At 39.5% G+C, this 23210-nt stretch overlaps 2 protein-coding genes across 4 annotated transcripts; one reads left to right on the forward strand and one right to left on the reverse strand.

The window, feature by feature from the left end:
* Window positions 1–1534: 1534 nt before the first annotated feature.
* mgrn1b (mahogunin, ring finger 1b) lies at window positions 1535–9429 on the reverse strand. 2 transcript variants are annotated; one of them, XM_005468777.4, is made up of 17 exons: window positions 9037–9429; window positions 8245–8363; window positions 8031–8119; window positions 7794–7940; window positions 7062–7179; window positions 6863–6929; window positions 6186–6229; window positions 6042–6089; window positions 5576–5644; window positions 5328–5487; window positions 5107–5216; window positions 4756–4970; window positions 4263–4374; window positions 4138–4183; window positions 3949–4053; window positions 3534–3579; window positions 1535–3278 (listed from the first exon to the last, which is right to left on the reverse strand). In XM_005468777.4, the coding sequence occupies exons 1-16, from the start codon at window positions 9122–9124 to the stop codon at window positions 3539–3541; spliced, it is 1578 nt and encodes a 525-aa protein (XP_005468834.1). In that variant the 5' UTR covers window positions 9125–9429; the 3' UTR covers window positions 1535–3278; window positions 3534–3538. The 2 variants fall into 2 exon arrangements, with proteins under 2 accessions (XP_005468834.1, XP_003442241.1); XM_003442193.5 differs by lacking the exon at window positions 3534–3579.
* A 4042-nt stretch (window positions 9430–13471) lies between these two features.
* cdip1 (cell death-inducing p53 target 1) lies at window positions 13472–23196 on the forward strand. 2 transcript variants are annotated; one of them, XM_013269594.3, is made up of 6 exons: window positions 13472–13611; window positions 15257–15310; window positions 18423–18575; window positions 19141–19293; window positions 19983–20262; window positions 21726–23196. In XM_013269594.3, exons 3-6 carry the CDS (start codon window positions 18500–18502, stop codon window positions 21835–21837), a joined length of 621 nt encoding a protein of 206 aa, XP_013125048.1. In that variant the 5' UTR covers window positions 13472–13611; window positions 15257–15310; window positions 18423–18499; the 3' UTR covers window positions 21838–23196. The 2 variants fall into 2 exon arrangements, with proteins under 2 accessions (XP_013125048.1, XP_025762135.1); XM_025906350.1 differs by lacking the exon at window positions 15257–15310 and having other exon boundaries at window positions 13474–13611.
* The last annotated feature ends 14 nt before the right edge of the window (window positions 23197–23210 follow it).

A 23210-nucleotide genomic window follows, 5' to 3' on the forward strand; every position in this document is an offset into this window, starting at 1 on the left:
AGAACAATAATAATAATAATAAAGATAAAAGATGAAGTAACAAGTTTTTTGTTTTTTTGTTTATTCCAAATGATCATCCAGATATCTGTGACATGTGATGACAAACACCATAATGGAAGGCCTTAGTCATCACATGCTTAAACTCATCATATATTTTTGCATATGCTGAACAGGCAGTCAGACATGCTGTAACTGTGGGGTAGAAAACTGCATGAACACCATACGGCAGGGGTCTCAAACTCCAGTCCTCGAGGGCGCATGGAAAAGTTGCATGACACCGGCCTTCGAGGACTGGAGTTTGAGACCCCTGTCATATTCCATATGACAGGTGTGGTTGAACTTCATGAAGACTCTGAAGTTTCTCTTCTCTTCTGGCAGGACAGGAATGTCGCCTTGTCCTGTGAACCACCGTAAGGATGTACTTAGAGTAGAACTGGACTGTCACCGGCCTCAGGCTCTTCACCTTTTCAAAGACAAAGCAGTCATTTAGATAAAATATTAGATATTGTTTACCTGTAAATGCACAAAGAGAATTTAGAAATGTAATTATTGTCAAGAGTGAACAAGCACTGATAGTGTAATTTACATCTGTGGCCAAACGTTTAGAGAATGAGAAGTGTTGTTTATTTACAAAGTTTGCTGTTTCAGTGATAGTTGTATATCATATTATATCACTTCAAACAGAGGTGATCCAGTAACGCTGCACTAATGAATAAGACTAACTATTCACTTTAGCTAAAGTTATTAAGTTCGCTAAAGAGTTGGGATGCTGTGTAAGACATAAATAAAGCTCAAATACAAAGGTTTGGACAGCGTTTTGCATGTTTCCTTACTGTAGGGGTCTCTGCAAGCATACAGGGCTCTGAGAGGGTACAAGATGACAACTTTGGAATTCTACTAGAAACAGTCGATCATATTTGTCTGTCAAAGCTGAATCCAGGGCAAACTAGGCTAAATTAGCGTTTTTAGCTAGCAGCTACAATAAGCATAAAGGTTGTACGGCTATCAATTGTTAACATGACGCTTGTTCTTATACATGTAATACATTTATTACCAACCTGAGAGTTTATCCGCTGGTCATTCGACATGACGAATGACTTCTGAAGTCTTAATTCAGCTCAAGACGCTGTAGATTCCGTCAGTAACGCTATCAGTCTGTAGTTCTATTAATCTGCGCTTGAACCGGAACCGGATGTAAGTCCCAAAAAACTGAATTTTGGAACTGAAATTGAATTGTAGAACTGAAACTGAATGGTGAGAAGTGAATGTGAAATTATTCGAGAGCTGAATTTTTAAAGGATAAAATGCAGTTTCAAACCATAAATTCAATTTCAAATTAGACTAATTCAAATTCAGTTTTCAAAAGCTTTCATTCAAGTTACAATTCAGATTCAATCCGAGTAATTCAAATTCAAATTTAACTTATTCAAATTCAGTTTCTGATGGCACAGATTTCTGCCCATATATGAGCTTTACAGCATAATATTGTCTTAATAGAATTGTGTTCTTGTGATGATCAGCAAACAACTTGCAGTTGAAGTAATGACTCTTTATTGTTATACACATGCTGCTATACACACACGGGAAGAGACAGGTATTGATTTTACAGAGAGCCAAATACCACCTAGTGTGGAGTTATCCTGGATACCAGGTCAATAGTGGTCAGAACAGGAAGGCACAGTGTCAAGTTGAAATGGCACAGAAAAGGAGGGGGTAAAGACAAAATAAGCACGTTACCAAAAGAAAAAAAAGAAAGAATTCAAAGGAGTCAGAGGTTTAAGCATCTACAAATTCACATGCAAATGCAAGCCCAATTATTAAGATGCATTTACCTTTGCATCTATTACATCGGATGCCTTCCTTTCAAAAACACAAATGTTACGAGGAGAACCCACTTGAACCTAAACACTAATATTGAATGCATAATCAACACATGGCAATAACATAGTAAATGAACAGTTCAATTGAATATTGCTCGATAACAAGATACGTTTTTCCAGTAGCATGAAGTTTGCGATAGAAAAAAAAGGCTCTGTACATCAGCATCAAAAAAAATCCTGTCTACGGGCTGAAACTGTTGTATACTGTGGCATTTTTAAGAACACTAATGTCCATTGCAACAAGCAGGCAGCCATATTAATTCAAGGCACATAGATCTATATGCGGTGTGCTACACGTACACAACCAAGGTAAGTACAGTCGCTGCAGCCACACAAACACGTGACCCCTTTTTTGCAGCTACATCACAGAAGCAGACACTGGCATTGCCACAGAAAAAAAAAAAAAAAAAAAAGGGACTGTAGAAATTTGCAACATATATCACGAGCACCCTTACTGTGCCACACTAAGTCAGCAAACATGTAGGTGCAGCATCTATGCTTGTAGCAGGCTTTAGCTATCTTTGAGTTCAGCTGTTAGGATGTAAATCTGTAGCTCTTTTTGATTATCAAAGTCTTAAATATTGTGCATGTTAACTGAATGTAGTTCCTTTATTTATATTTTTTTATATATTATATAATATATATATATATATAAAAATGTACAATTTTAAAGGCAACTACACAGGACTCTAGTTGTAATACACAGATATATAGTTTGAAATGATAAAACCATGTGTTGATGTTTTAGACAGAAGACAGCTTAAGACATATGTCATTATATACTTTTGTTGTGAGGAATGAATTATAACTGATTTTGTTGGGGGAGCAAAATCACCTCAAATGGCTACACGGATACACAAGTAATACAAACTTTAGCCCATAAATCAGCCTGACAGGAATAAAACGATTAAGGTGTCAAGTCATTAAAGTGTTTCACTGATTTCCAAACACAATCCTTATTTATGAATTCTTCAGAATTTAGTGTCAAAAACTTTGATACAGCGTTAATTTAAAGTAAGTGTGCTTAAAAGCACCACCATGACAGGTAGTGAAATTTCTCAGGAATAAACAGTACTAAACAACAACTCGACGACTGAACACCATTCGAGAGTTAATAAAAAGCTGGGGGGAGGTGATCTTTTTTTTTTTTTTTTTTAAACTTCAGTCACAGAACAAGCCATCACAAACATCTTTGTGACAGTCCAATTTCTTTTGTTTTGTCAAGAGATGCTGATGGAATAAACAGAGTCCTGCCTCACTCTTGTTAACTTCCTTGAAGCAAAGATGGGAGGAGTTAGTGGATGAGATGTTCATCTTCCATATGAAGGCTGCTCGTGGGACACAGGAGAGGCTGGCTGGAGCAGTTTGTGCTCTGACTTTTCAGGCTTTCTGATGACCCTGGGGTGGGAAAAAAGGGGGAAACAATCAATAGATAAGAAACATAGTTAAAAGGGAAGTTTCCTTTCAGACTTTCAGTAGGAGAACAAACTCTTCTACACCAGTTTGGCCTTGCAGGCATTTAATAGTTGCTCATAACAGAACATATCACTGCTGGGGGGGGTTTCTAGCTGTGAACGACAGCAGTGAATGTTACCATTATCATCAGTAGAGCTCATACATAGAGAAGCAGAGCAGACAGGAAAGCCTACATACCACAGTTATTCCTCCATACCAATAGAGCAGGAATCAGGACCTAGAGCTGGCCAAAGTGAGGTGGTAAAAAGAGACAGGATGGCAGGGAACAGAAGAGGGGGGTTAGATAACACACAGAAGCACCAGAGCACACAAGTTAGAGGCAAAGCACACAGAATTGCAGCCTTAAAGTCCAGGGTTAAAGAAGAAAGACACTGAGCTAAAGTACCAGAGAGAATATTTAACTTCCAGTCAACAGTGACAAGTCTTCACTTTGTGAAGACCTGATTTGCTCTAAGCTTTCATCGGAAAGTACAGGTCCAAAGTTTAGGAAATGACACATCTTTCATTTTTATCACTTCTTCCTTAATTAAAAGGATCCTCGTAAGGGCTTTTTTTTTTTTTTGTTCTTCGCCCAAGATGGAAAATCTCCTACCTGGCAAAGACAGATCACCTGGTGGGTCACTCTCTGTTTTGGTCAAGCTGCTGTGTTCACTGATGCAGTCCTGCAGAATGTCTCCTCCAGAATGCATCCTGTCCTCTGGATACCAACAAAGTCCAGAATGTCATCAGTCACTCAAACACATCACTGACTGTTCACTGAGAACCAAAGGAGAAAACTCACCGTCATCTGGAGACAGGGATTCTGCCACGTCCTCAGTCGCTGTGGCCTGGAAGAATAAATGGAAGGTAGGTTTTTGTCTGTACGGGTGTCAGAGCTTAATGTCAGGTAGTGAAGAAGAAGCTTACATCTGTGGGGGCGGGGCTACTGGACAGAAGAGTGTGTGGCTGAGCATCTGACATCTCTGACAGCTTCTCTTCATCCTCCTCCTGGATTGGAGACGATGGAGACCTCAGGGTGCTGGAGGGGAACAATGCAGAAAAATAAGAAATACTTAACTATACTACTAGAACTGGTAATTTAATTATTCACGGTGACACTCAAGCACAGAATTTAACTTTGAGAAAAATATTCTAGCCCTTAGATAAGCCCTTAGGCCTTCAGCCTCTAACAGGCCCATTTTACATGATTATGTCAGCTCTAAATTTTCCTCTAAAGAAGAAAATTTGCTGGAGGCATAAAGATTAACTAAAAACACAGCTCTTTACAGGAAATGGATAAAGGGGTAAATCTGATTACTGGCCGAGTCTCATGGGAAATGAAGTTTGACACCATTACATGCTATCCAATTTCCTACCTAAACCAGATTACTTGCAGTAAAGATTTTATGTCTTAGATTACCTGTCAGGTGACTTGCTGACTTTGCCTTTCTGCAGACTTCCATCGCTTAAATGCTCTGGAGAGCTTAACTGTCTGTTGTCCCCTCCCAGACCCCCTGAGAAGTTGATGTCATCATAGAGGGGGGCTGATGGGATGGCAGGAGACACCGAGCGCAAACCATTCAGGGCCTCTAACAGTGAGATGGGCTCGAAGCCAGGAGGAACTGAGTCTGTGCCCTGCAAAAAGTCACAGTGAAAGAGACAAGTGGATTTATTGTTGATCTTAATATTATAATAAAGATTTCTAAAAAAAAATATTTAGAGTTAATGCAGTTAGGTAAGATCCACAGCTGGTTAAAAACGAATAACTTACTGAGTGCTCATCATGGTCCATAGTCTGAGCCAGAACTGGACTAAAGGACACAGGAGAAAGAGCTCCAGGCTTTTTCCTCACAGCTCTGATCTGAAGCAAGGCTCTGAAGGCTGGAAAGCAGATACATTCATTAATGAATTCATTGATTGAATCTAAACCTGCTCATATAGCATGACACAACTTTTATTTATTTATTTTTTAAAGAAAGTAACACTTCTTACGCAGCCTGCAGATGGGGCAGTTGTTGGCCTGGTACCGCAGAGTGTCCGCACAGGAGTTGCAGAGACAAAGGTGTCTGCAGGGCAGGATAAGCGTGTCTCGCAGGTCAGACAAACAGACGACACACTCGTTGCTGTTGTCACTGTTCTCATCATCAGATGGCTAGAGAAAAGAAGAACAAAAAGGCTTACAAATCAAACACAGCCAACTTTTTACAGCATCGTGATTCTTCTCAGTTAGCAGTTCCAACCTTAGTTTCTTGGTTGTTTTTGTTCTCGATTCCATAAATCTCCTGCAAGAGGTAGCTTACACGGTCCACCTGAGAAAACAGGGAAAAATAAAATTCAACATTTAGATTTTATAAAAAAATATCCACATATTCTTAAAAGTTTGAAAGAAAACCCATTCACTACAAATGACTGTAAATCTGTTATGTATACTTAATAACATTAAAGTAGTGCTTGGCACTCAAACGTAGAATAAATAAATACATTCAGAGTCTAAAGTGTAGGTTTACAATCAAGTCTACTTTAGAGATTGACACACATCTGCTCACATGCTTTCACAGGCTGAAACATCCACCTTTCACCTGCTCTTTAATAGAAACATGCCACACATGGGCTGGATAAATAACTAACGGCTCAAATATGACTTTACTCTAAACTTCAATAACTTATAATAATACAAGACTGAAATAAAAACCTTTATAAACTTACAATTTGCTTCTGCTTCAGAGGTTTCACTGAGAAACTCCCATCAACATGCTGGGGGGGAGAAAGGAGACATGTTTTAGCTCATATAAATAGTAAACATGCTCTCTACAGGTTAAAATTATTTATTGTTTTTTAACATATACATACTCTTTCAAATGCTGCCAAAAGCACATGAGCATGTCCAAGGCAATCTTGAAAAAAACAAAACATTAAGATTATTACAAATGTTGGCCCAATGTGCGTTTAAGGTAACAATTAAACTGCAATTGTAGTCCATTACTTTCAAATGTTAAAAAGGAGCCCATTGAGAGATGATTTCCAGCTGTTTAATTTTATTGTTTTGACTCCACTACAGTAGCTTTGCATGACTCAGACTTCAAAATAATTCTTTTTATCTTAAACAAGGCATTTTAGCTTTTCTTCCTTGAAGGTCACCCTCCCTTCTAACCTTCTTCTGATTGGCTGCTCATCCCAAAAAGAAAGTTTGAAAATCAGGAGGGTGGCTCTCTTGTTTTCACAAGAGAAAAACTGTTTGCCTGAGATGACTAAATAAGGGAGATCTGCTTCCTCTGATATCATATAGAAGCAAGAGCAGAGAAAAGAGTCAGAAACCAAACACTTAGAGCACCTAAATGCCTAAACTTTTGGCTCACAAGAATTACCTGTACATAAACTGACCAAATTATCTAAAACTTTGGCCATGTTTACTATAAACATCTACCACTGTAGCATATATTAAAGACAAAATGTAAGAAAAAGTACAACATTCCCCTTTTTAACAGACTCAATATTGGAATTAGTCCTGTGCAGCTCCAGCGACTTACCGTCCCCTTCATCAACCACAGCTTGGATCACCATGGGAAACACTCCTCGGTCAAGGTCAAAATTCAACTTTAAAGGAGACAGTTACACATAAAAAGAAGACATTTATCCAATCAAACGTGGTGATGCAATGCTTTTTTATGATGTGCTAAATCATTAAAAACTGATTACAAAATTGCATTATCTGCTGCAAATACTTACATCTTCTTCTTTCCATTCGCTGAAATCTATTTTAAAAGACGGCATGGAGAATTGCTGGCTCACCCCCCGCTTGTAATGCACAGTTTCAGAGGCCATCGACGGATCCTTTGGGCTGTACCTACATGTAGAAGACAGCAAAAATCTCACAGTTTACTTTGGAAATGACATAAAAGGGAAGAAATATTCCAGTACAACCTGGAAACTTTTTGCTGTTGCACCTATACAGACATCAGCAATGAAGGCTCAATGTGAACTGTCACATATAATGTATTAAGAAATTCAGTACAGTTTTTAAATAAAATCAAACTAAAGAAAATAGAAAACCTAGCACAACAGCAGCAGCCGCCGTCATTTTATGGATCATCTTGTTTGTTTCATAAGACGGCAACTTCAGACTATCACTTTCGTCTTTGTCATAGTCTTATCTGGTATCCATGGTGACTGGTGGTTGCTAAGGACCCATTGCATCTATTCTAGACTTTGTGCTCTGAAGCTCAAAATCTCACACCCATAAAACAGCATTTAAATGTTTCTTGTTGTTACTGCTTCACATTAACATGAAGGCGCTGTGTCAGAGCAGTATCAGTCTGTGTGAATGGTACAACTGATCCTCCCACAGGCAGATGCATATGCCCCATCTTTGTTTACTTCACACAGGGCATGGATTTTAATTTAATAAGTAAAAGACCAGATGATCATTTGATTGTGTTATTTGTAAGATTAAATCCTTACACTGCCATGCCATTGGAGAACTCCTCAAATGCCTGGCAGTAGAGGGTGATAGCCACTCGAGCATCAGCATCAAAAGTGAACTCCACACCATACTGGACCTTTGGTTTCCCGCCGTCCTCCGCCAGTGTGTCAGAGTCATCTTTATACCTACAATCCAGACATGTGACTGGCTTCATTAAAACAGTTGTTCTACTTTTATGTTGATGTTTTATTGTGATAGTGCCTTTATATCACTACCTGACCAAACGCAACGAATCCTTCCTGATGTTCACCAGACTCCTCAGGGTTTTCACAGGCTCATGGGGTGCAGGTGTTACATATGGAAACTAGTGAAATAGAAGGATTTTAAATTATTGAAATAGTTCTACTGACCATTTTACTGATAAGAAATACCAAACTACTGTTGAAAATACAGTGCTAAACAGCAGGTTAAAGAAACAACAGTTTTCACCTGCACTGGCCTATTTCCAAGAAAATTCAGGTCCATGTTTTCCCCAAAAAGGTATCCCTCTGGATGTGGCGTGTCGAATTTTTCTCCTCCCATGAAAAAGTGGCTGGCAAAATAATTCCCTGAAGGTGAGATATTTTAAAAGAAAAAGCGATAAACAGTTTGGATGCACTCATGTTTAATAGTGCAGTCATTTCGGAAAAAGCAGCACAGCAACCTTGAAGCTTTAATTTTGATTCTTTTCAGCTATTTGTCACATTTAAAATACTTCCATAATTCAGTTAATGCTAAGAAAACTAGTTTGGCAAGCAATAAAATGGTGGCTAAACTAGTTTATATACCCATCTTCACGTTGTTTTTACGGTGTGAAAAGATCTATATGCTATAAAATTGTGGTTTAAAGGTTATTGCTTTAAAGGGTGAAAATCATTTGATGACATAGAGGGTCACTATGTCAACATCTATGATTCCCCAGTTCTTAAAAGTCCATCTACTCATGATCATCCTGATGAACATCAAGACAACGTCTGTAATAGCCTAATAAACAGCCATCGTGCTTTATCCTCGGTGGCAGCAATGTCCGACACACCGAAAATACTGTAAATCTGACAAAAATGTTTTATTAAGTTACCGTCTATTGGTCAAAAAAAAAATCCCAATCACATATGTTTACAATCATTATTTGTCTGCGCGGCTGACGGTCATTAGCAGAAAGCGCATTTAGACCGCACTAGTTTAGAAAGATGGGTGTTTATGAGGAATCTAATTTCATCGGAGACATTGACGATCATTTACCAGATTTCGGTGGAAATCGGTAAGCCGAGTTGGCTTGAATATCGATGTCTTCAACACCAGCGATTCTACGACTCAGGATGGACCCCATCTCTGCTTTCTCTGTTGGGTCGCTCGATATTAGCTCCAGTTAGCTAGCAGCGAACGATGCGTCGGCAGTTCCAACTTCCTCTGCCTTCAGTCTAGACTAACACCAAAACGATAATAACACCAAACACAAATACACGCTTTATTTATTCTAACATTTTACTCGCTCTGTTTTTTGATGGCTACGCGGCGAAAAGGAAAACAAATCGAAACGAGCTGTTGTTTCGCCAGAGGAGAGCTAACAAAGCAGGGAGACACGCTGATTGGCTGTCGCCGAGCGTTCCGGAGCGTTCGCTCTGCGTGTAGGGACTGCCCGGAGGTCCACACGGAGCTAATTTAGTAAAAAAAGGGAAGGTGTCAGAGCACGGACGTCAGCTCCAATCCAGCAAATTCAACGCTGCTACGTATGAACGATAAACTACGAATAGGAAATGTTTGACCTAGGGTTGATGTTTCCCAGAGGGTCATACTGATTTCTATAAAGTTAGAAAGGGGCAACAAACTGTATTGCATGGTTACAGATTACATAAAAAAAGTCTATCAAAGTAGTTGCACTTAAATTAGTCTACAGCTTGCCAGTTGACTGATATGCAGCACTTCCTAGGTCACTGATGAAGGGAATTTTCAATACAGACTCACTGAAGTAATCTTGAAGTAATCTTATACAAGGAGCCTCTAGCTCCTTGTATAATTTTCCCATGTGTGCTTTAGAAAAAATCATAAATGATGACAAGGCATAATGCTGCTCACTGATTGTCACCACTCTTCTCATCTTAAAAATCTCTCCCATCAAAAGTGTTTTATTTAACTTTTTCTTTATAACATGGCAGCACAGTGGTGCAGTGTGTTGTTGGGGGCTTTTTGTCCTCTGGCAGGGTCTCCCATGACAAATTGGTCCTGAGTGAGGGACCAAAGAGGGATTCAAAACCCCCTATAAGCAGAAGATCAAGGGAACTGTTCTCCCTGCCTGGGATAGGGTTACTGGTTAGCCTCCCGAGACCCTGGAGCAGATTCCTCATAAACACCCTTCTTCCTAAACTAGTGCGGTCTAAATGCGCTTTCTGCTAATGAACGTCAGCCGCGCAGACAAATAATGATTGTAAACATATGTGATTGGGATTTTTTTTTGACCAATAAAGTGGTACTTTACCTACATTGTGTATACCTGTGAAGGTTCTCAGTCTTCCAGGTCATCGTAGTCAAAGGAGCTTGGAAAGAAAAGCGTCTGGACTTCTTTAAGCTTCTTGTGAACCTTAAAGAAGTCCAGACGCTGCTGAACCTCCTTAATCCCACTGACACATCTTCTGTAGAGGTAGCAGTGTCTGGGGACAAGGGGGACAACTTGTCTATCTCCGGGGGTGAGGCCACTGAGGCAGTTAAACAACTCGTTAGTGGCAGGGCTCCTGGGGAGGATGAGGTTCGCCCTGAGATCCTGAAGGCTCTGGCTATTCTTGAGCTGTCTTGGTCGGCACACCTCTACAATGTTGCGTGGAGATCAGGGGTTGTAACTCCTGATTGCCAGACCTAGGTGATGGTTCCCATCTTCAAGAAAGGGGACCGGAAGGTGTGTTCCAACTATAGGGGGATCATAGTCCTCAGCCTCCCCAAGAAAGTCTTGCCAGGGTGTTCAAAAGGAGAGTCCATCCGTTAATCAAACCTCAGACACAGGAGGAACAATGCAGTTTTCGTCCCAGTCGCGGAACACTGGACCAGCTTCACCCTCTTCAGGATACTTGAGGGGGCACTGGTACCCTCACCAGGGTGCATCTCACCTGTTGCCCTGTGATAACTGGGATAGGCTCCAGCTTCAATGCAACCGTGATTTGTATAAGCAAAGAGAATAAATTGACTTTATCTTTAAACACACTCTCTCTTCTCCTCATATTTTTCACCACTGTCAGAGCAACTTTAATTTTCCTTGATATTTCCACTTCATCTTCTACCACATCTTGTTGTAACTATCTGATACACAGACAGACCTCTACAAGAATGTAGCATAGCACAGAAATGATAGTAGCTGGTTCAGTTCTCAACCTTTTTGGTGCTAAAGGACATCAGAGGTCAAAAAAGATCAAAGCACAGCAGAATAATAGTGAATAATGTAATCAGTCTATCTCTCTCTATATTTGGAAGTTTAAATATCTATATGTCCAGATCTTTAAATGTTTATGAAACTGTAACCCTTAAATTACAGTACCTTGGTTGGGCCCAATAGAAGTGTATTAAAAATGCATTAGAGTAAATTAGATTAAATGCGTAATGATGTGACATATAAAAATCACTTTTTGTCAGCATTCCTTTAATGTGTTCAAACACAAAACTTAGAGATATATTGATAAAACTGTGAGAGTGTACACAGATATCCTTATATTTTTATACTTATATGTTTAAATTCATACTTCATAAATTCATTGTCTGCAGAGTTTATTTAATTACCTCTCACCACACTAATAAGCCACCATAACGATGATCTATAACAACAACAACAACAACAACAACAACAACAACAACAATAATAATATACACCATCTACACCAGTGACTGCACCCCTATGCACCCCTGCAACATCATCATCAAATTTGCAGACGACACCACTCTGATGGGGCTCATCACCAACGATGACACTGCCTACAGGGATGAGGTCCAGCGACTGTCAGAATGGTGTAACTACAATAACCTCACCCTAAACACCAAGAAAACAAAGGAAGTGGTCATGGACTTCCACAAAACAAGAACTGATCCCCCTCCCCTCTCCATAAAAGGTGACTATGTGGAGAGGGTGTCCTCCTTTAAGTTCCTCGGCACCCACATATCCGAGGACCTATCCTGGTCCACAAACACATCAGCCCTAGTAAAGAAAGCCCAGCAGCGCCTCCATTTCTTGAGGGTTCTGAGATGGAACAGGCTGCAGACTCAACTCCTAGTGTCCTTCTACTGTGCCACTATCGAGAGTGTGCTGGTGCACGCCATCCCTGTGTGGTACGCTGGTTGCACAACAGCTGACAAGAAGAGACTACAGAGGGTCATCAGAACTGCAGAGAAGGTGATCGGCTGTCCACTCCCCTCCCTGGACTTAATTGCCAGCTCAAGGTGTCTCTCCAGAGCCAGGGCAATTATAAAGGACCACCTCCATCCTAACCACCACCTCTTCAACATCCTGCCCTCTGGAAAAAGGCTCAGATCCATCAGGTGCAAAACCAACAGACTATAGAACAGCTTCTTCCCGTGGGCTGTCAGAACTCTTAATGCAAACTAAGAGTGTGTAAAGACTTCCCCAACACATCCACTCTGACACTGCTGTTGATCATCTGTGTGCAATATCTCAGTCTTTCCATGTTCTGTGCAATTACTTTGGTCCCAGTCTGTTTCAATGTTTCCTACACATACACCATGTATATAGTTCCACTCACAATACATATACACTGCTTTTTATTCTATTCTATTTATTTATTTTTTTCAGCCTTATTGTATATTGGTTTCTCTTCTTCTTATTTTAGCACCTTTGTGGTCCAGCTACCCAATTTCGCTGTGCAAGAAACTGCACAATGACAATAAAAAGCTCTAAGTCTAAGTCTAAAATAATAATGGTTATGGTACAGGAATGGTTGTGATAATGGTTATTGTACAAGGCAGAAATTGTTAAGCAAGGACTACTATTAACTAAAGTTAATATTTGTAGTGCTGAGGTTGGTGGGAGGTGATGGTCTTAGGGCACCTTGGGCCAGCTCTGACTCTGAATAGCTGGCGACAGAATAATAAAGCTAAAACATAATAAATATGATGTTGAATATATAATTCATAATAAAAAACACTAGCTCACTAAACAACAATGGTGCGGTTTATTTATTTATTTAATTTAATTTTTTTTACAGCACTGCCATTGCCTTTCCATTATGCCTTCACTGATACTAACATTGTCTAACGTTGACTAATTGACTAACGTTGCAGTTCTCCAGTTCGACCGCAGGAGGCCAGTAAACACAACGATTTTAAATACTCGAAGGTCAGCTATTAGTTTCAACTGGAATCTTCTGGTAAGCGGCAGATTGATCTCCAAATCACACGAAAAAAGCTATATAGGCGTTCAGTAATACATATAAACAATGAATATAATGCTGGAGTCCCACTTTCTAAAGTATGAGATGTCTTAAAAATATTGTAATCATATTTAACGCTCTAAATAATTATATAGTTAGCGGAGCTGATGCTAAAAAATGTAAAAAGGTAATGGTTGTTTACATGCTATTGTTTAATATAGTTTTATTTTTGTCGTGTTATTTACAGGATAAAAAAAATTATGTCGTATTTTACTTAAACAAAAAGAAACGAGCAGAATGTGACGTAGAAGTTTTGAGCAGCAGCTCGTGTAACTCCTGATTAATGACGTCAGGTGTAAATCCATCTCGACGGATGTTGACTCTCCTCAGGAGGGACGGAGCTGCTAACGTCAAGCAACTTCACGCAGCGGGCTGGCGTCTCATCTACAACCAGGTAATCTGGCATTCAGCATATTGACAGTTGCCCCGTTAAAGAGTCGTGACCGGAGACGGTTTTCTTCTCCACAGCCCTCCGGGTCTTCACTCCTTAACCGTTTCTGTCCGCATCTCTTTTCTTTTTTCTTTTTACGAGGTCGTTTCTGTGTCACGAATGGCGACGCTAGCGATAGCCAGCTAACCACTGCTACCCAAACAGACATGCTTTAACTAAACAAACACATCGCTGTCTTTAAGCTGACCTCAGCGGCTGACAGGAAACGCTCCCTGTCCTTCACGGGTTTTCTTTCTTTCTTTCTTTTTCGTATTTTTTTAAATAGCAGAGATGTTGTAGAAATACCGAATTCAACGGCTTATTTTACCGTTCACATCACTCCGCATTGCCTCTCAGTTAGCTAGCTACCCTACCACATTATTATACAAGTATTAGATCCAAGCACCAATTTAAATTAACATCGCCGCTGGCTTCCTCTGGCCTCACTTACGTAACTAAGTTATTCATGGTTAGTTGTGCAAGTAGATTTGAGCAGGATTATCCGCTACAGGATTATTAAAAAACATCAGCTAGCTGGCTAGTTGCTTATCTGGGAAAACTGTCCCAATAAGTTGGGAGCAGTTACAGTTACACTTAGTAAACTTAGATATTTATTTGTGCAGGCACCGAAGTTAGTACTTGTTATTGCGATCACGTATAAGTTTTCTTTTCACTTTTGCTTTTTGTTTGCTCTGAGGAACCTGAGGAGGTGATAGTTGATGTTTGAATCGTTTTTTTTAAATGACCATTATCATTGTTTATATCGGTAAATGGGCTGTAGTCAACAGGATTTACAAACGGGTTATATATTTAATTTAAAAAAAATAGCTGTTAGGCAAGTATCTTTATGACTCTGCATTATTTGTACTTTCAGTGTATTCTAAATAATAATCAAATCATCCTTTCAGGCCACTTCAGATGTCTTCATAGAACTACTGTGTTATATTTGTTGTCACTTCTGCTTCCCTGGCAAGATTGTTCTTAACAAAGACGTTTGTAATCTCAATGAGACTTTTAACTCGGATAAGTAAAGGGCATATGAAAGTCACTTTGGCAAAACTGATTGCAGCTTTTATCTTAGAATAGAATAGAAATGGAATAGAATTCAGCTTTATTGTACATGTCACAAGTACAAGGCAACGAAATGCAGTTTGCATCCATCCAGAAGTGCAGTGGCAATAGATATATTACAAAATATATATTAGCAATAATATAGATAGATATATTACAAAAAGGGTCTATTATAGGTATGAGGGTACAAAATATGGGTCTATTATGGGTATGTTACAAAGTACACGGTATGAAGGTATGTTATGAATGTGCTATAACTATAAGTATGTACAGGCTGTAGTGAGTGTACAAGCTATGTACAGGCTTGTGACATATTATAGGTTAACAAGTTATTTACAACAGTTTAATTAATGGCTTACCTTAGCAGTGTCTTATTTCAGTTCACTGCTAAAGACTGATTTGTTTTTGTAACTTTTAGTGTAGATTTTAATAACAGTCTTGGCTTAATAATAATGTACTCTTTGAACTCATACATTTTTAATAATAATAATAAAAATAATAATAATAATACTAATGGTGAATTTTGCTCCTATTACAGGGTGTGGCAGATCTCAGGCTTCTCTGGAGGAATCCTTAATTTCAGTCACATCAGGTAAACCTGTTAGTAATAGTAGTAGTAGCAGTAGTATTAGCCCTTTACTACAAAGCAGGTTCAACACACCCAGTTTGTTTTTTTTTTGCGTTCTCTGGATTCACTTCTCCAAACATTGGCAATCATGTAAGAGGTCACAGCTGGTTATCAAGTTGAGTCAGCTTAAAAAGTGGTGCTGCTAACAGTATCTTACCAATCACAGTTTTACATAAGTGTACTTGCAGCAAAACGGGTGACTTTACATAGGAAGATTAAAAAAATGAAAAATATGAAGGATTAAACACATAACAAAGGCTGAACTGAAAATTAGGCCAAATTAGTGCAAATTTGATACAACTTCAGGAAGTATCAAATATGATCATTAGTGCTCAGAGTACATTAAAACTGTTGTGAAATTGCTTGCAGCCAGCAGGAAAAAAAGGGTAAAGCTATGTCGAATCTACATTTAATGCTGTTGCTCATCAAGGAAAAACAAAGACTTTAGATACTTCGACTATCTGTGCACAGATGTCCAAGGAATCTTCTGGGAATGGTGACCTTGTTTTCACTAGAACTCATTGGTCTGTCAGCAGTGATTTCATACCTGTTGATCTCTAATCTGCAATTTAGCCTAGTTCAGCACAGGTTAGGTTTGCAGCATATGTTACCATGGTAATATACCCTAGTAAGTAAGGCCTGGTATTTCTTGTAAAAAATACCAAAACAAACAAACATACACAAAAAAACACTGTAATACATTGAGAAAAGAGAAATGTCAAACTGACTGAACTACACTAGTGTTAGCATGCAGCCTCAAAATACAGGAGGTACATCAGTAGCATGAGTGTATGTTGTGGCTCTATTAGGGGAGCTTGTTATTGTTGCTGCTTATAAGTGTAGATGCAATTATAGAAATTAATAAATGAGCACATTTGTTAGTCACTGAGTCAGTTAACATAATTGACCTACATTTAATAGGTAGGGTTTGCTGCATATTTAGTATTAGCATTGAGGTTTGTTTCTGACTCAGAAAGAATCATTTGAGGTTTGCTGTGCATGTAAGTGTATTTATTTGCTAAAGGAAATGAAAATGCGCTATCTGATTTGACAGCGACTAGTGTGCATGTAGGTTTTTGATAAATGATGTGTTAATAAACAGATATACAATTTTGGTACATTTGAAACCCCAGCTAACAAGACCAACTGGCAAAGGAACATTTTTCTGCAGTTTAACGTCTTTTGTTCTTTTTCTCCTCTGCACTTTAAAACCTGCATTAGCAAAGAGCTTCTTCAGCATCATATGCTTTGAAAACCTTAATATAACTGAGGAATGTGCTGAAATGATATCAGGAGATCACAGGGACAGGCTCAAAAGTTGCACCGCTGGTCTTTAAAGTCAATCTTTATTTATTTTGCGGGCATTTCTGTTTATATCAATTTGAATAAAAAGGACTTCCACAGTTTAAAAATATAGGGTAGTGACATTTCAGCATCAAAACAAACTGAAGTCTAGACACATTTCAACACTTTCTTTGGTTGGCGCGGAATGATGTAGTCCATACAAACTTCCTTTGTCTGTATACCTGTCTCTGTGTAGCAGCACCTTTCTTTTCCTCTCCAGATAAGCTCACACATTTAAAAAGTCAGTTCACATTTGACTAAAACAGATGGAGGAAGTTTCTTTTCAGTGGGTTTTGTTTGTACTAGATCCCATTGGTACTTTATGGACTTGCCACCGTTTATGTGAGACTTAAAATATTAGAATCAATCTTACACAGACATCTTTGGATCAGAGGTGTTGGTGTGCCAGTACTGTTTCAAAACGGGCCTACACGATTGGTCCACATTTAGTAGAGGCAAAGTATCTGTATAACCTTACTCAAAAGAAGTCTCAATTTTGGTGTTTATTTTGCCCATTGTTATAAACAGCTTTATATTGCAGTCCTGTCAGAAGGCTAAAACATGTTTAGCCAGATTTAGGAAAAACCATGACTGTTTTGTAGACATTCCCTCATCAGAAAGACTTCTGTTAGAGTCTTTAAAATTTAGGGGTCTGTTGTATTAACAGTAGTGTAGTCTATTACACATATTTTCAAGTATGTAGAGGTTCATGTACAGATGTGAGAGCCTGCTTCTCTTTGTGTTAGTACTTGCACTTCTCTGACCTAACAGGTGGAAAATGCAAATGATGGGATTCCTTAGAACAAATTGTAGCACCATGCAATAACAGTCTTTGGTTTTGCTTGTGCCTTAGTGCTTTGGAGTTGTCATCACTGGACATACATACTTTTAAATCTCCCCCCAAAATTGTTGTTCTTCCCCGAGGCATTTGTTGCACCCTACATTCAGACACCATTTGCATTATTTAGGCAGAGGGAAGAGGTGCTTCCTGCTAAAACCTGATCACCGGGGAAGGATGGAGGAGCTCACGATTGTTTTGCTGTTGATGTTTTCACACCTAGCAGTTCATTTCATTCATTTAATTCAGGCCTTCCCTGGAATTGCTTTTGCTAAAGGCTTCTTCTTAAGTGGTGGCTGTCACTCAGGAGGTGTAGAGCAGGTTATCTGGTAATCGGAAGGTTGGTTTCTGCCAGATATCCTTGGGTATGAATCGGTGAATGAAAGCATAAAGCACTTTGGGCGCTCAGAGTAGAAAAGCGCTATATAAGAACCAGTCCATTTACCATTCTTTACTGCACTCAAAAGTCATCCAGGTTTTCACACAGTAATCACACTTACTCTGGTCATCTTATGGTTTTTACTGCTTCATCTTGGTTTATAAGACTGGAATTGAACAATTTGGTTTTAGTTGCAAATGAAATATAAACCCATCATGATATTGTTTTCATGTTCAAATGAACAGTTTTGCTTTTACTTCTGTTTTATTGTCAGGCAGTATTCCTATAAACCAAGAAAATGTGATTAACACTGCCAGCGTTAAGGTGTCCTAAAACCTCCCCCTTTATCTTTCAATTCCCCTGAAACTTATGGTACAGTATGTGCAGACTGACATCAGCAGTTACATCAGCTCCTTCATTAGCCTCTCTGACTGTTGATGGAACATTTTATGACTGTGTCAGAGAGTAATGAGCCAGGGGACTCAAACTGTGCTCATTTTTTTTATTCCTCACAGGGGGGAAGGTCAACCTGTCGAGTTGTGAGTGGCGCTTACGTGTCCGACCCGTTTGCTAGTTCAGACATCCGGCCAGTATGTCCAGCGATCCTCCCCCTCCGTACCCCGGAGGTCCCAGTGCGCCCCTCATCCAGGAGAAAAATGGACAACCTGGTAATAAAGCTGAACACACAGGACTGTGAATGTTACAGTAGCGGTATTGGTGGTGACATATGTTCTACATTCAGTGTGAGTGATTCGGTAAACTTCCTCAGTTCAAGAGGAAGTACATCTGCGGCCGTTTTAACTGTTGAAAAAAATTGTAATTTGCTCATTTTAAATCCAGACTGATTTGAATAATTTAGTCAAACTTTATCTTTTGTAATATCAGTATGACTCTGTTCTAAATTATTATATATTGGTCTCATTATGGAGCCTACTCTGATTTACTAACCAATGAAAAAGAGAAGTTCTTGAGTGCATTGAGATAATTCAAAAGCAGTTTGACCACTTCCCCACAGCTGATGTGAGAAATTTGGGCACTCACTGAGCTTGAGAGACTTCATTTCACCTTTGAAAGCATCAAAGATAACCAGTGAAGTGAACACCCATGTTGTCATGCACTTGCAGCTGTGTACTACTGCAGTTATTTATTTCAGACCATAAACTTCAGTTTGTTGTGTCAGACTTGTGCGGGGCTGTCTTCAGTGCCATCTTTTTAATGTGTGCTGTATTTCAGAAGCGGTAAGGACTGCTCCTCCACAGGGACAACCCCTACCTCCAGACTATGGTCCACCACCCTATGAGGCCCCACAGCCAGGCTTCCTACCACCACATGTCCCTGGGGAAGGGCCCATGCCAATGCCCATGCCTATGCCTCCACCACCACAAGGTGCGACAGACTATCTGCATATATAGATAAGGAAATGAAGCATCACACTGCCATAATATGTGACTGTCTTCTAAAGCTGTCAGGGCATGTTAGTGTTCATGGTTCTGGACCCGACATGGTGTACAGCTATGCACAGTACAAACTGCAATTGCTGTACACACTTAACATTTGCACATTCTTTCCAGAGAAATAAAGTTTTACAGTTTGATAAGAGGAGCCCTTCAATTTCAACCATATATATTTAATTTGTGTTATATACTGGGATATATTTTTAATTGGGCTATGTGTCTATAGTAGAGCTATTTGTTATATTTTTTGTATGATCAGTTACTGTTCTTACTGTCTTGGAGCAACTCTGACCACATAATTTCCTCAGGGATGAATAAAGTATTCTGATTCTGATGTAGTTTCTGTATTTATGGACTGCTCGGAAAAAAACACTTCAGCTTGCTAAATTTCATTACTTGAAAATAGTTTATTTGGCTTCAGTTTAGCTTGGTAGAAGCCAGAAAATTGAATTAATAATGTGGAAATGTAAAAGAGCTAAAAAGAGTATTTTATTGTCCACTGGCTTGTAGATCTATTTTTCCTTTTGGCTCACATCACTGTTGAGGCTATGGATCATTTTCTTAAATATCATGACTGATGTTCTTGTGCTCACCCACTCTCATTGGTTTGTCTAAATGCAGGTGGCCACTACCCACCACCGCCACCTGGTCACTTTCCTCAACCGATGCCAGGACAGATGGGCCCGGGTCCTGGTCACTTTGTCCACATGGGAGGTCACACAGCGACCGTCCTGGCTCCTCCAGGAGCAGCCACCACTGTGACCGTTCTGCAGGGTGAAATGTTTCAGACTTCACCAGTGCAGACTGTGTGTCCGCACTGTCAGCAGGCTATCGTCACCCGCATCTCCCACGACATCGGCCTCATGAACACACTCTTCTGCCTCTTCTGCTTCTTTGTAGGGTAAGTAGGTCAAAGAAAAGACATCTGGTGGTGGGTTTTTGCTGTTTTTGCACATGAGTAATGCCTAAAAGTGACAGTAGTTTTAAAAACACAGAACTAGAGCTGGATGATAAATTATGTCAAGAAAATCTGCAATAATCATATTTCTGACATGATAAAACTGTCATTATTGCAGAACGCTGATTGTTGTTATATTGCTGCTTGCAGGCAGAAGCATTTCCATTGGGCTAATTTAATTGATGAGACACTTTCTAATTCAAAGTTTGACTTTATTGACACTAGATGCATTAAGTACCCTAGGTAGTGTTTTAGAAAGTTGAGTAAACGTATAAAATAATTGCTTGACACTTCAACAAACTTAAAGTAACTTGACCATGTAACTCATCAGGGGACTGCAGAATATTGTCACATAATAATGCTGAAAAATATTTCATACAAAGGTCACACATCACCAGCTGCTAGTGTCTCATTCTTTGTGGCCTGGTTATACTCATTGGTGTGAGGTTTTTTTTTTTTTTTTTTTTTTGACTCAAATAGTGAAAAAAGAAGTTGTCGTTTCCAGCTTTAGCTAGATTAACTTTATTGCATATTTTTCAGAATACTTTGCATTTGCTGGAAGTTTGTTGAAGTAGCTCCCTTATTGGATACTAAATTGTCACTGGAGTCTCACATTTGCTCTTGCTCTCAGACACGGCCAGGTTTGTCCATAGTTGAGCATATAAGGGAATGTGAAAGAATTCACTTTTATTCATATAGCAGCAAATACTCATAGCACTTTTATTCTAAGGTAAAGACCCCACAACAATAGAGAGAAAAAAACAACAATCAGACAACCCCCCCATGAGCTAACACTTGTCAGCAGTGGGAAGGAAAAACTTCCTTTTAACAGGAAAAAACTTCTGGCATACCCAGACTCAAGGAGGGGCAGCTACCTGCCGCGACTGGTTGGGGGTTCTGTCAGAGGTTTCTTTTAAAAGGGAGCTTTTTTTACTTCCCACGTTCACCAAAGTGAAGGGTGTCGTCTGATTATTGTAGGGTCTTTACCTTCCAATATAAAACACCTTGAGACAACTGTTGTTGTAATTTGGCACTATATAAATAAAATAAAATACCCCACAGCGTCCATTACTTCCCAGCTCACCTGTTAAGGACTTTGGAAGATAAAATATTACCTGAACATTCAGACAGACGGTGTTTCAATAATATGTTGTTGATTTAGCAACTTGTTAATCGTGTCTGTCTTAAATTTTGCACGACAGTATACTGTGGGATCTGTGACCTTCAACTTTTGCATATGTTCAGATCGGGGCAGATAAGCAGATGGTGTATATTTCATGCTTCTGTGTTGCCATGTTCTTGACCCAGTGATTGTTTTGTGAGAGCTTAATGTACGTAACGTGTACAATCATGAGCAGGTGTTTGATTTTTGCTTCATCTTCCGTCCGTCTGCTCCTCGTTCACAGCTGTGATCTCGGCTGCTGCTTGATTCCCTGTATGATTGACGACCTCAAGGATGTGACACACACCTGCCCTTACTGTAAGGGCTACATTTATACATACAAGCGTATATGCTAACCACGGACAGCTGGATGCCACAGAGACAAGTACATGCACACACATAAACCCACAGTGCCCCCTGCTGGTAGTGACAGGCTTCTCCCCTCCGCACCCCTCTACATTTTTGCAAAGTGTTGTGTAGCCCTCTTAAATTGTAAGTGAAGTTTTCTCATTAGTTCACAGCATATTTCCTGTATATACGGTTCAGCATACTTCTCTCATGCATTTGAAATGTACAGTTCTCTGACTTAAGCGCAGTAGGTGAAGGCGCCCCACAGAGGCACAGGTAAATTTGTGATGTTTCGCATGCGGGAAAAAAAGGGAAAAAAACAAAACACAAAACTGCCTCTGTTAGAGAACGCTGTGAAAATGTCACTTTATTTGAATTCATCTGTGAATTTTGCTCTATAGCAAGTGTATTCAGACATGGGTTAATTTTTATCTTTGATTTCAGATATTTAATTCATTATTTTAACCCTTGTATGGTGTTCGGGTCTGTGAGACCCGTTTTCAGTTTTTTTCAAAAGAAAAATTAAACAATTAATAATTTATTCAACCTGAAATTCATTGGCTTTGGCTCATTTTCTGTGAAGAACATAAATCCAAACAAATTTTCAATGACTGCATACTGTAGCTCCCCCCACGCATTTACATTACATACAAGGTGTTCGGGTCCATTGGACCCAGGTCTAATAAAAGTATTGAAAGTGTAGGTCCTGTGTTCTCACACTCTGTTTTCCTCCTTTCTGGTGCTGCTGCTACTGTTTTCTTCTCCTCCCGCTCCCGCACAAAGTTGCCACATTATTGAAAATTCAACTATCAACACCGTCTGCTCTTACATTCCCGCACATTTTACCCTCTTTCTTGAGGGATCCAAATTTTATTTTCTCATACCCTGTCCCACCTGCAAATTAGGGGCATCATACTATAAATAAGACTTTGCCAGTGTGGTTCCTTATCACAACTGATCAAGATGGCCAAAATATTATCTGCTGCAAGGGCCTTATTGATTTTGGAAGAGAGAGGAGCTTCTGATGATGATGTCGAGGAAGAGGTTTCAGAATATGAGGATCACATTTTTGAAAATTCAGAGTCTGACAGTGACTTTGAAGAAGAGGATGAGATTGAGCACCATTTAGTAACAAAACAAAGATGAGTACCCCATCAGCAGCCAGCTCCAGGACCAGAACAAGCCCACCAGACAGCAAGTGAAGAAATATGGATGTAAAAAAATGGTGAAATTGAATGATCTTCTTGCCCAAGAAATGAGCCACCCTGCAGAGCTGCTAATGCGATAAGGATGCAACCAGGGCCAACACGGCTGGCAGTTACTCATGTGCAGGACATCAAGTCTTCATTTGAGCTTTTCATCCCAGATTCCATCCAGAAAA

This window comes from Oreochromis niloticus, linkage group LG4, assembly GCF_001858045.2.
Source record: "Oreochromis niloticus isolate F11D_XX linkage group LG4, O_niloticus_UMD_NMBU, whole genome shotgun sequence".
NCBI classification, from domain to species: Eukaryota; Metazoa; Chordata; class Actinopteri; order Cichliformes; family Cichlidae; genus Oreochromis; species Oreochromis niloticus.

Bases quoted from the DNA above. Each gene is read 5' to 3' on its own strand.
- mgrn1b (XM_003442193.5), bottom strand. From the start codon at position 9,124: ATGGGGTCCATCCTGAGTCGTAGAATCGCTGGTGTTGAAGACATCGAT. The intron at 7,941-8,030 runs GTAGTGATATAA...TCTGGATTGTAG, and splicing joins GATTCGTTGCGTTTGGTCAG to GTATAAAGATGACTCTGACA. The intron at 4,184-4,262 runs GTAAGCTTCTTC...TTATTCTTCCAG, and splicing joins GTAGCCCCGCCCCCACAGAT to GCCACAGCGACTGAGGACGT.
- cdip1 (XM_013269594.3), top strand. From the start codon at position 18,500: ATGTCCAGCGATCCTCCCCCTCCGTACCCCGGAGGTCCCAGTGCGCCC. The intron at 19,294-19,982 runs GTGCGACAGACT...GTCTAAATGCAG, and splicing joins TATGCCTCCACCACCACAAG to GTGGCCACTACCCACCACCG. The intron at 20,263-21,725 runs GTAAGTAGGTCA...CCTCGTTCACAG, and splicing joins CTCTTCTGCTTCTTTGTAGG to CTGTGATCTCGGCTGCTGCT.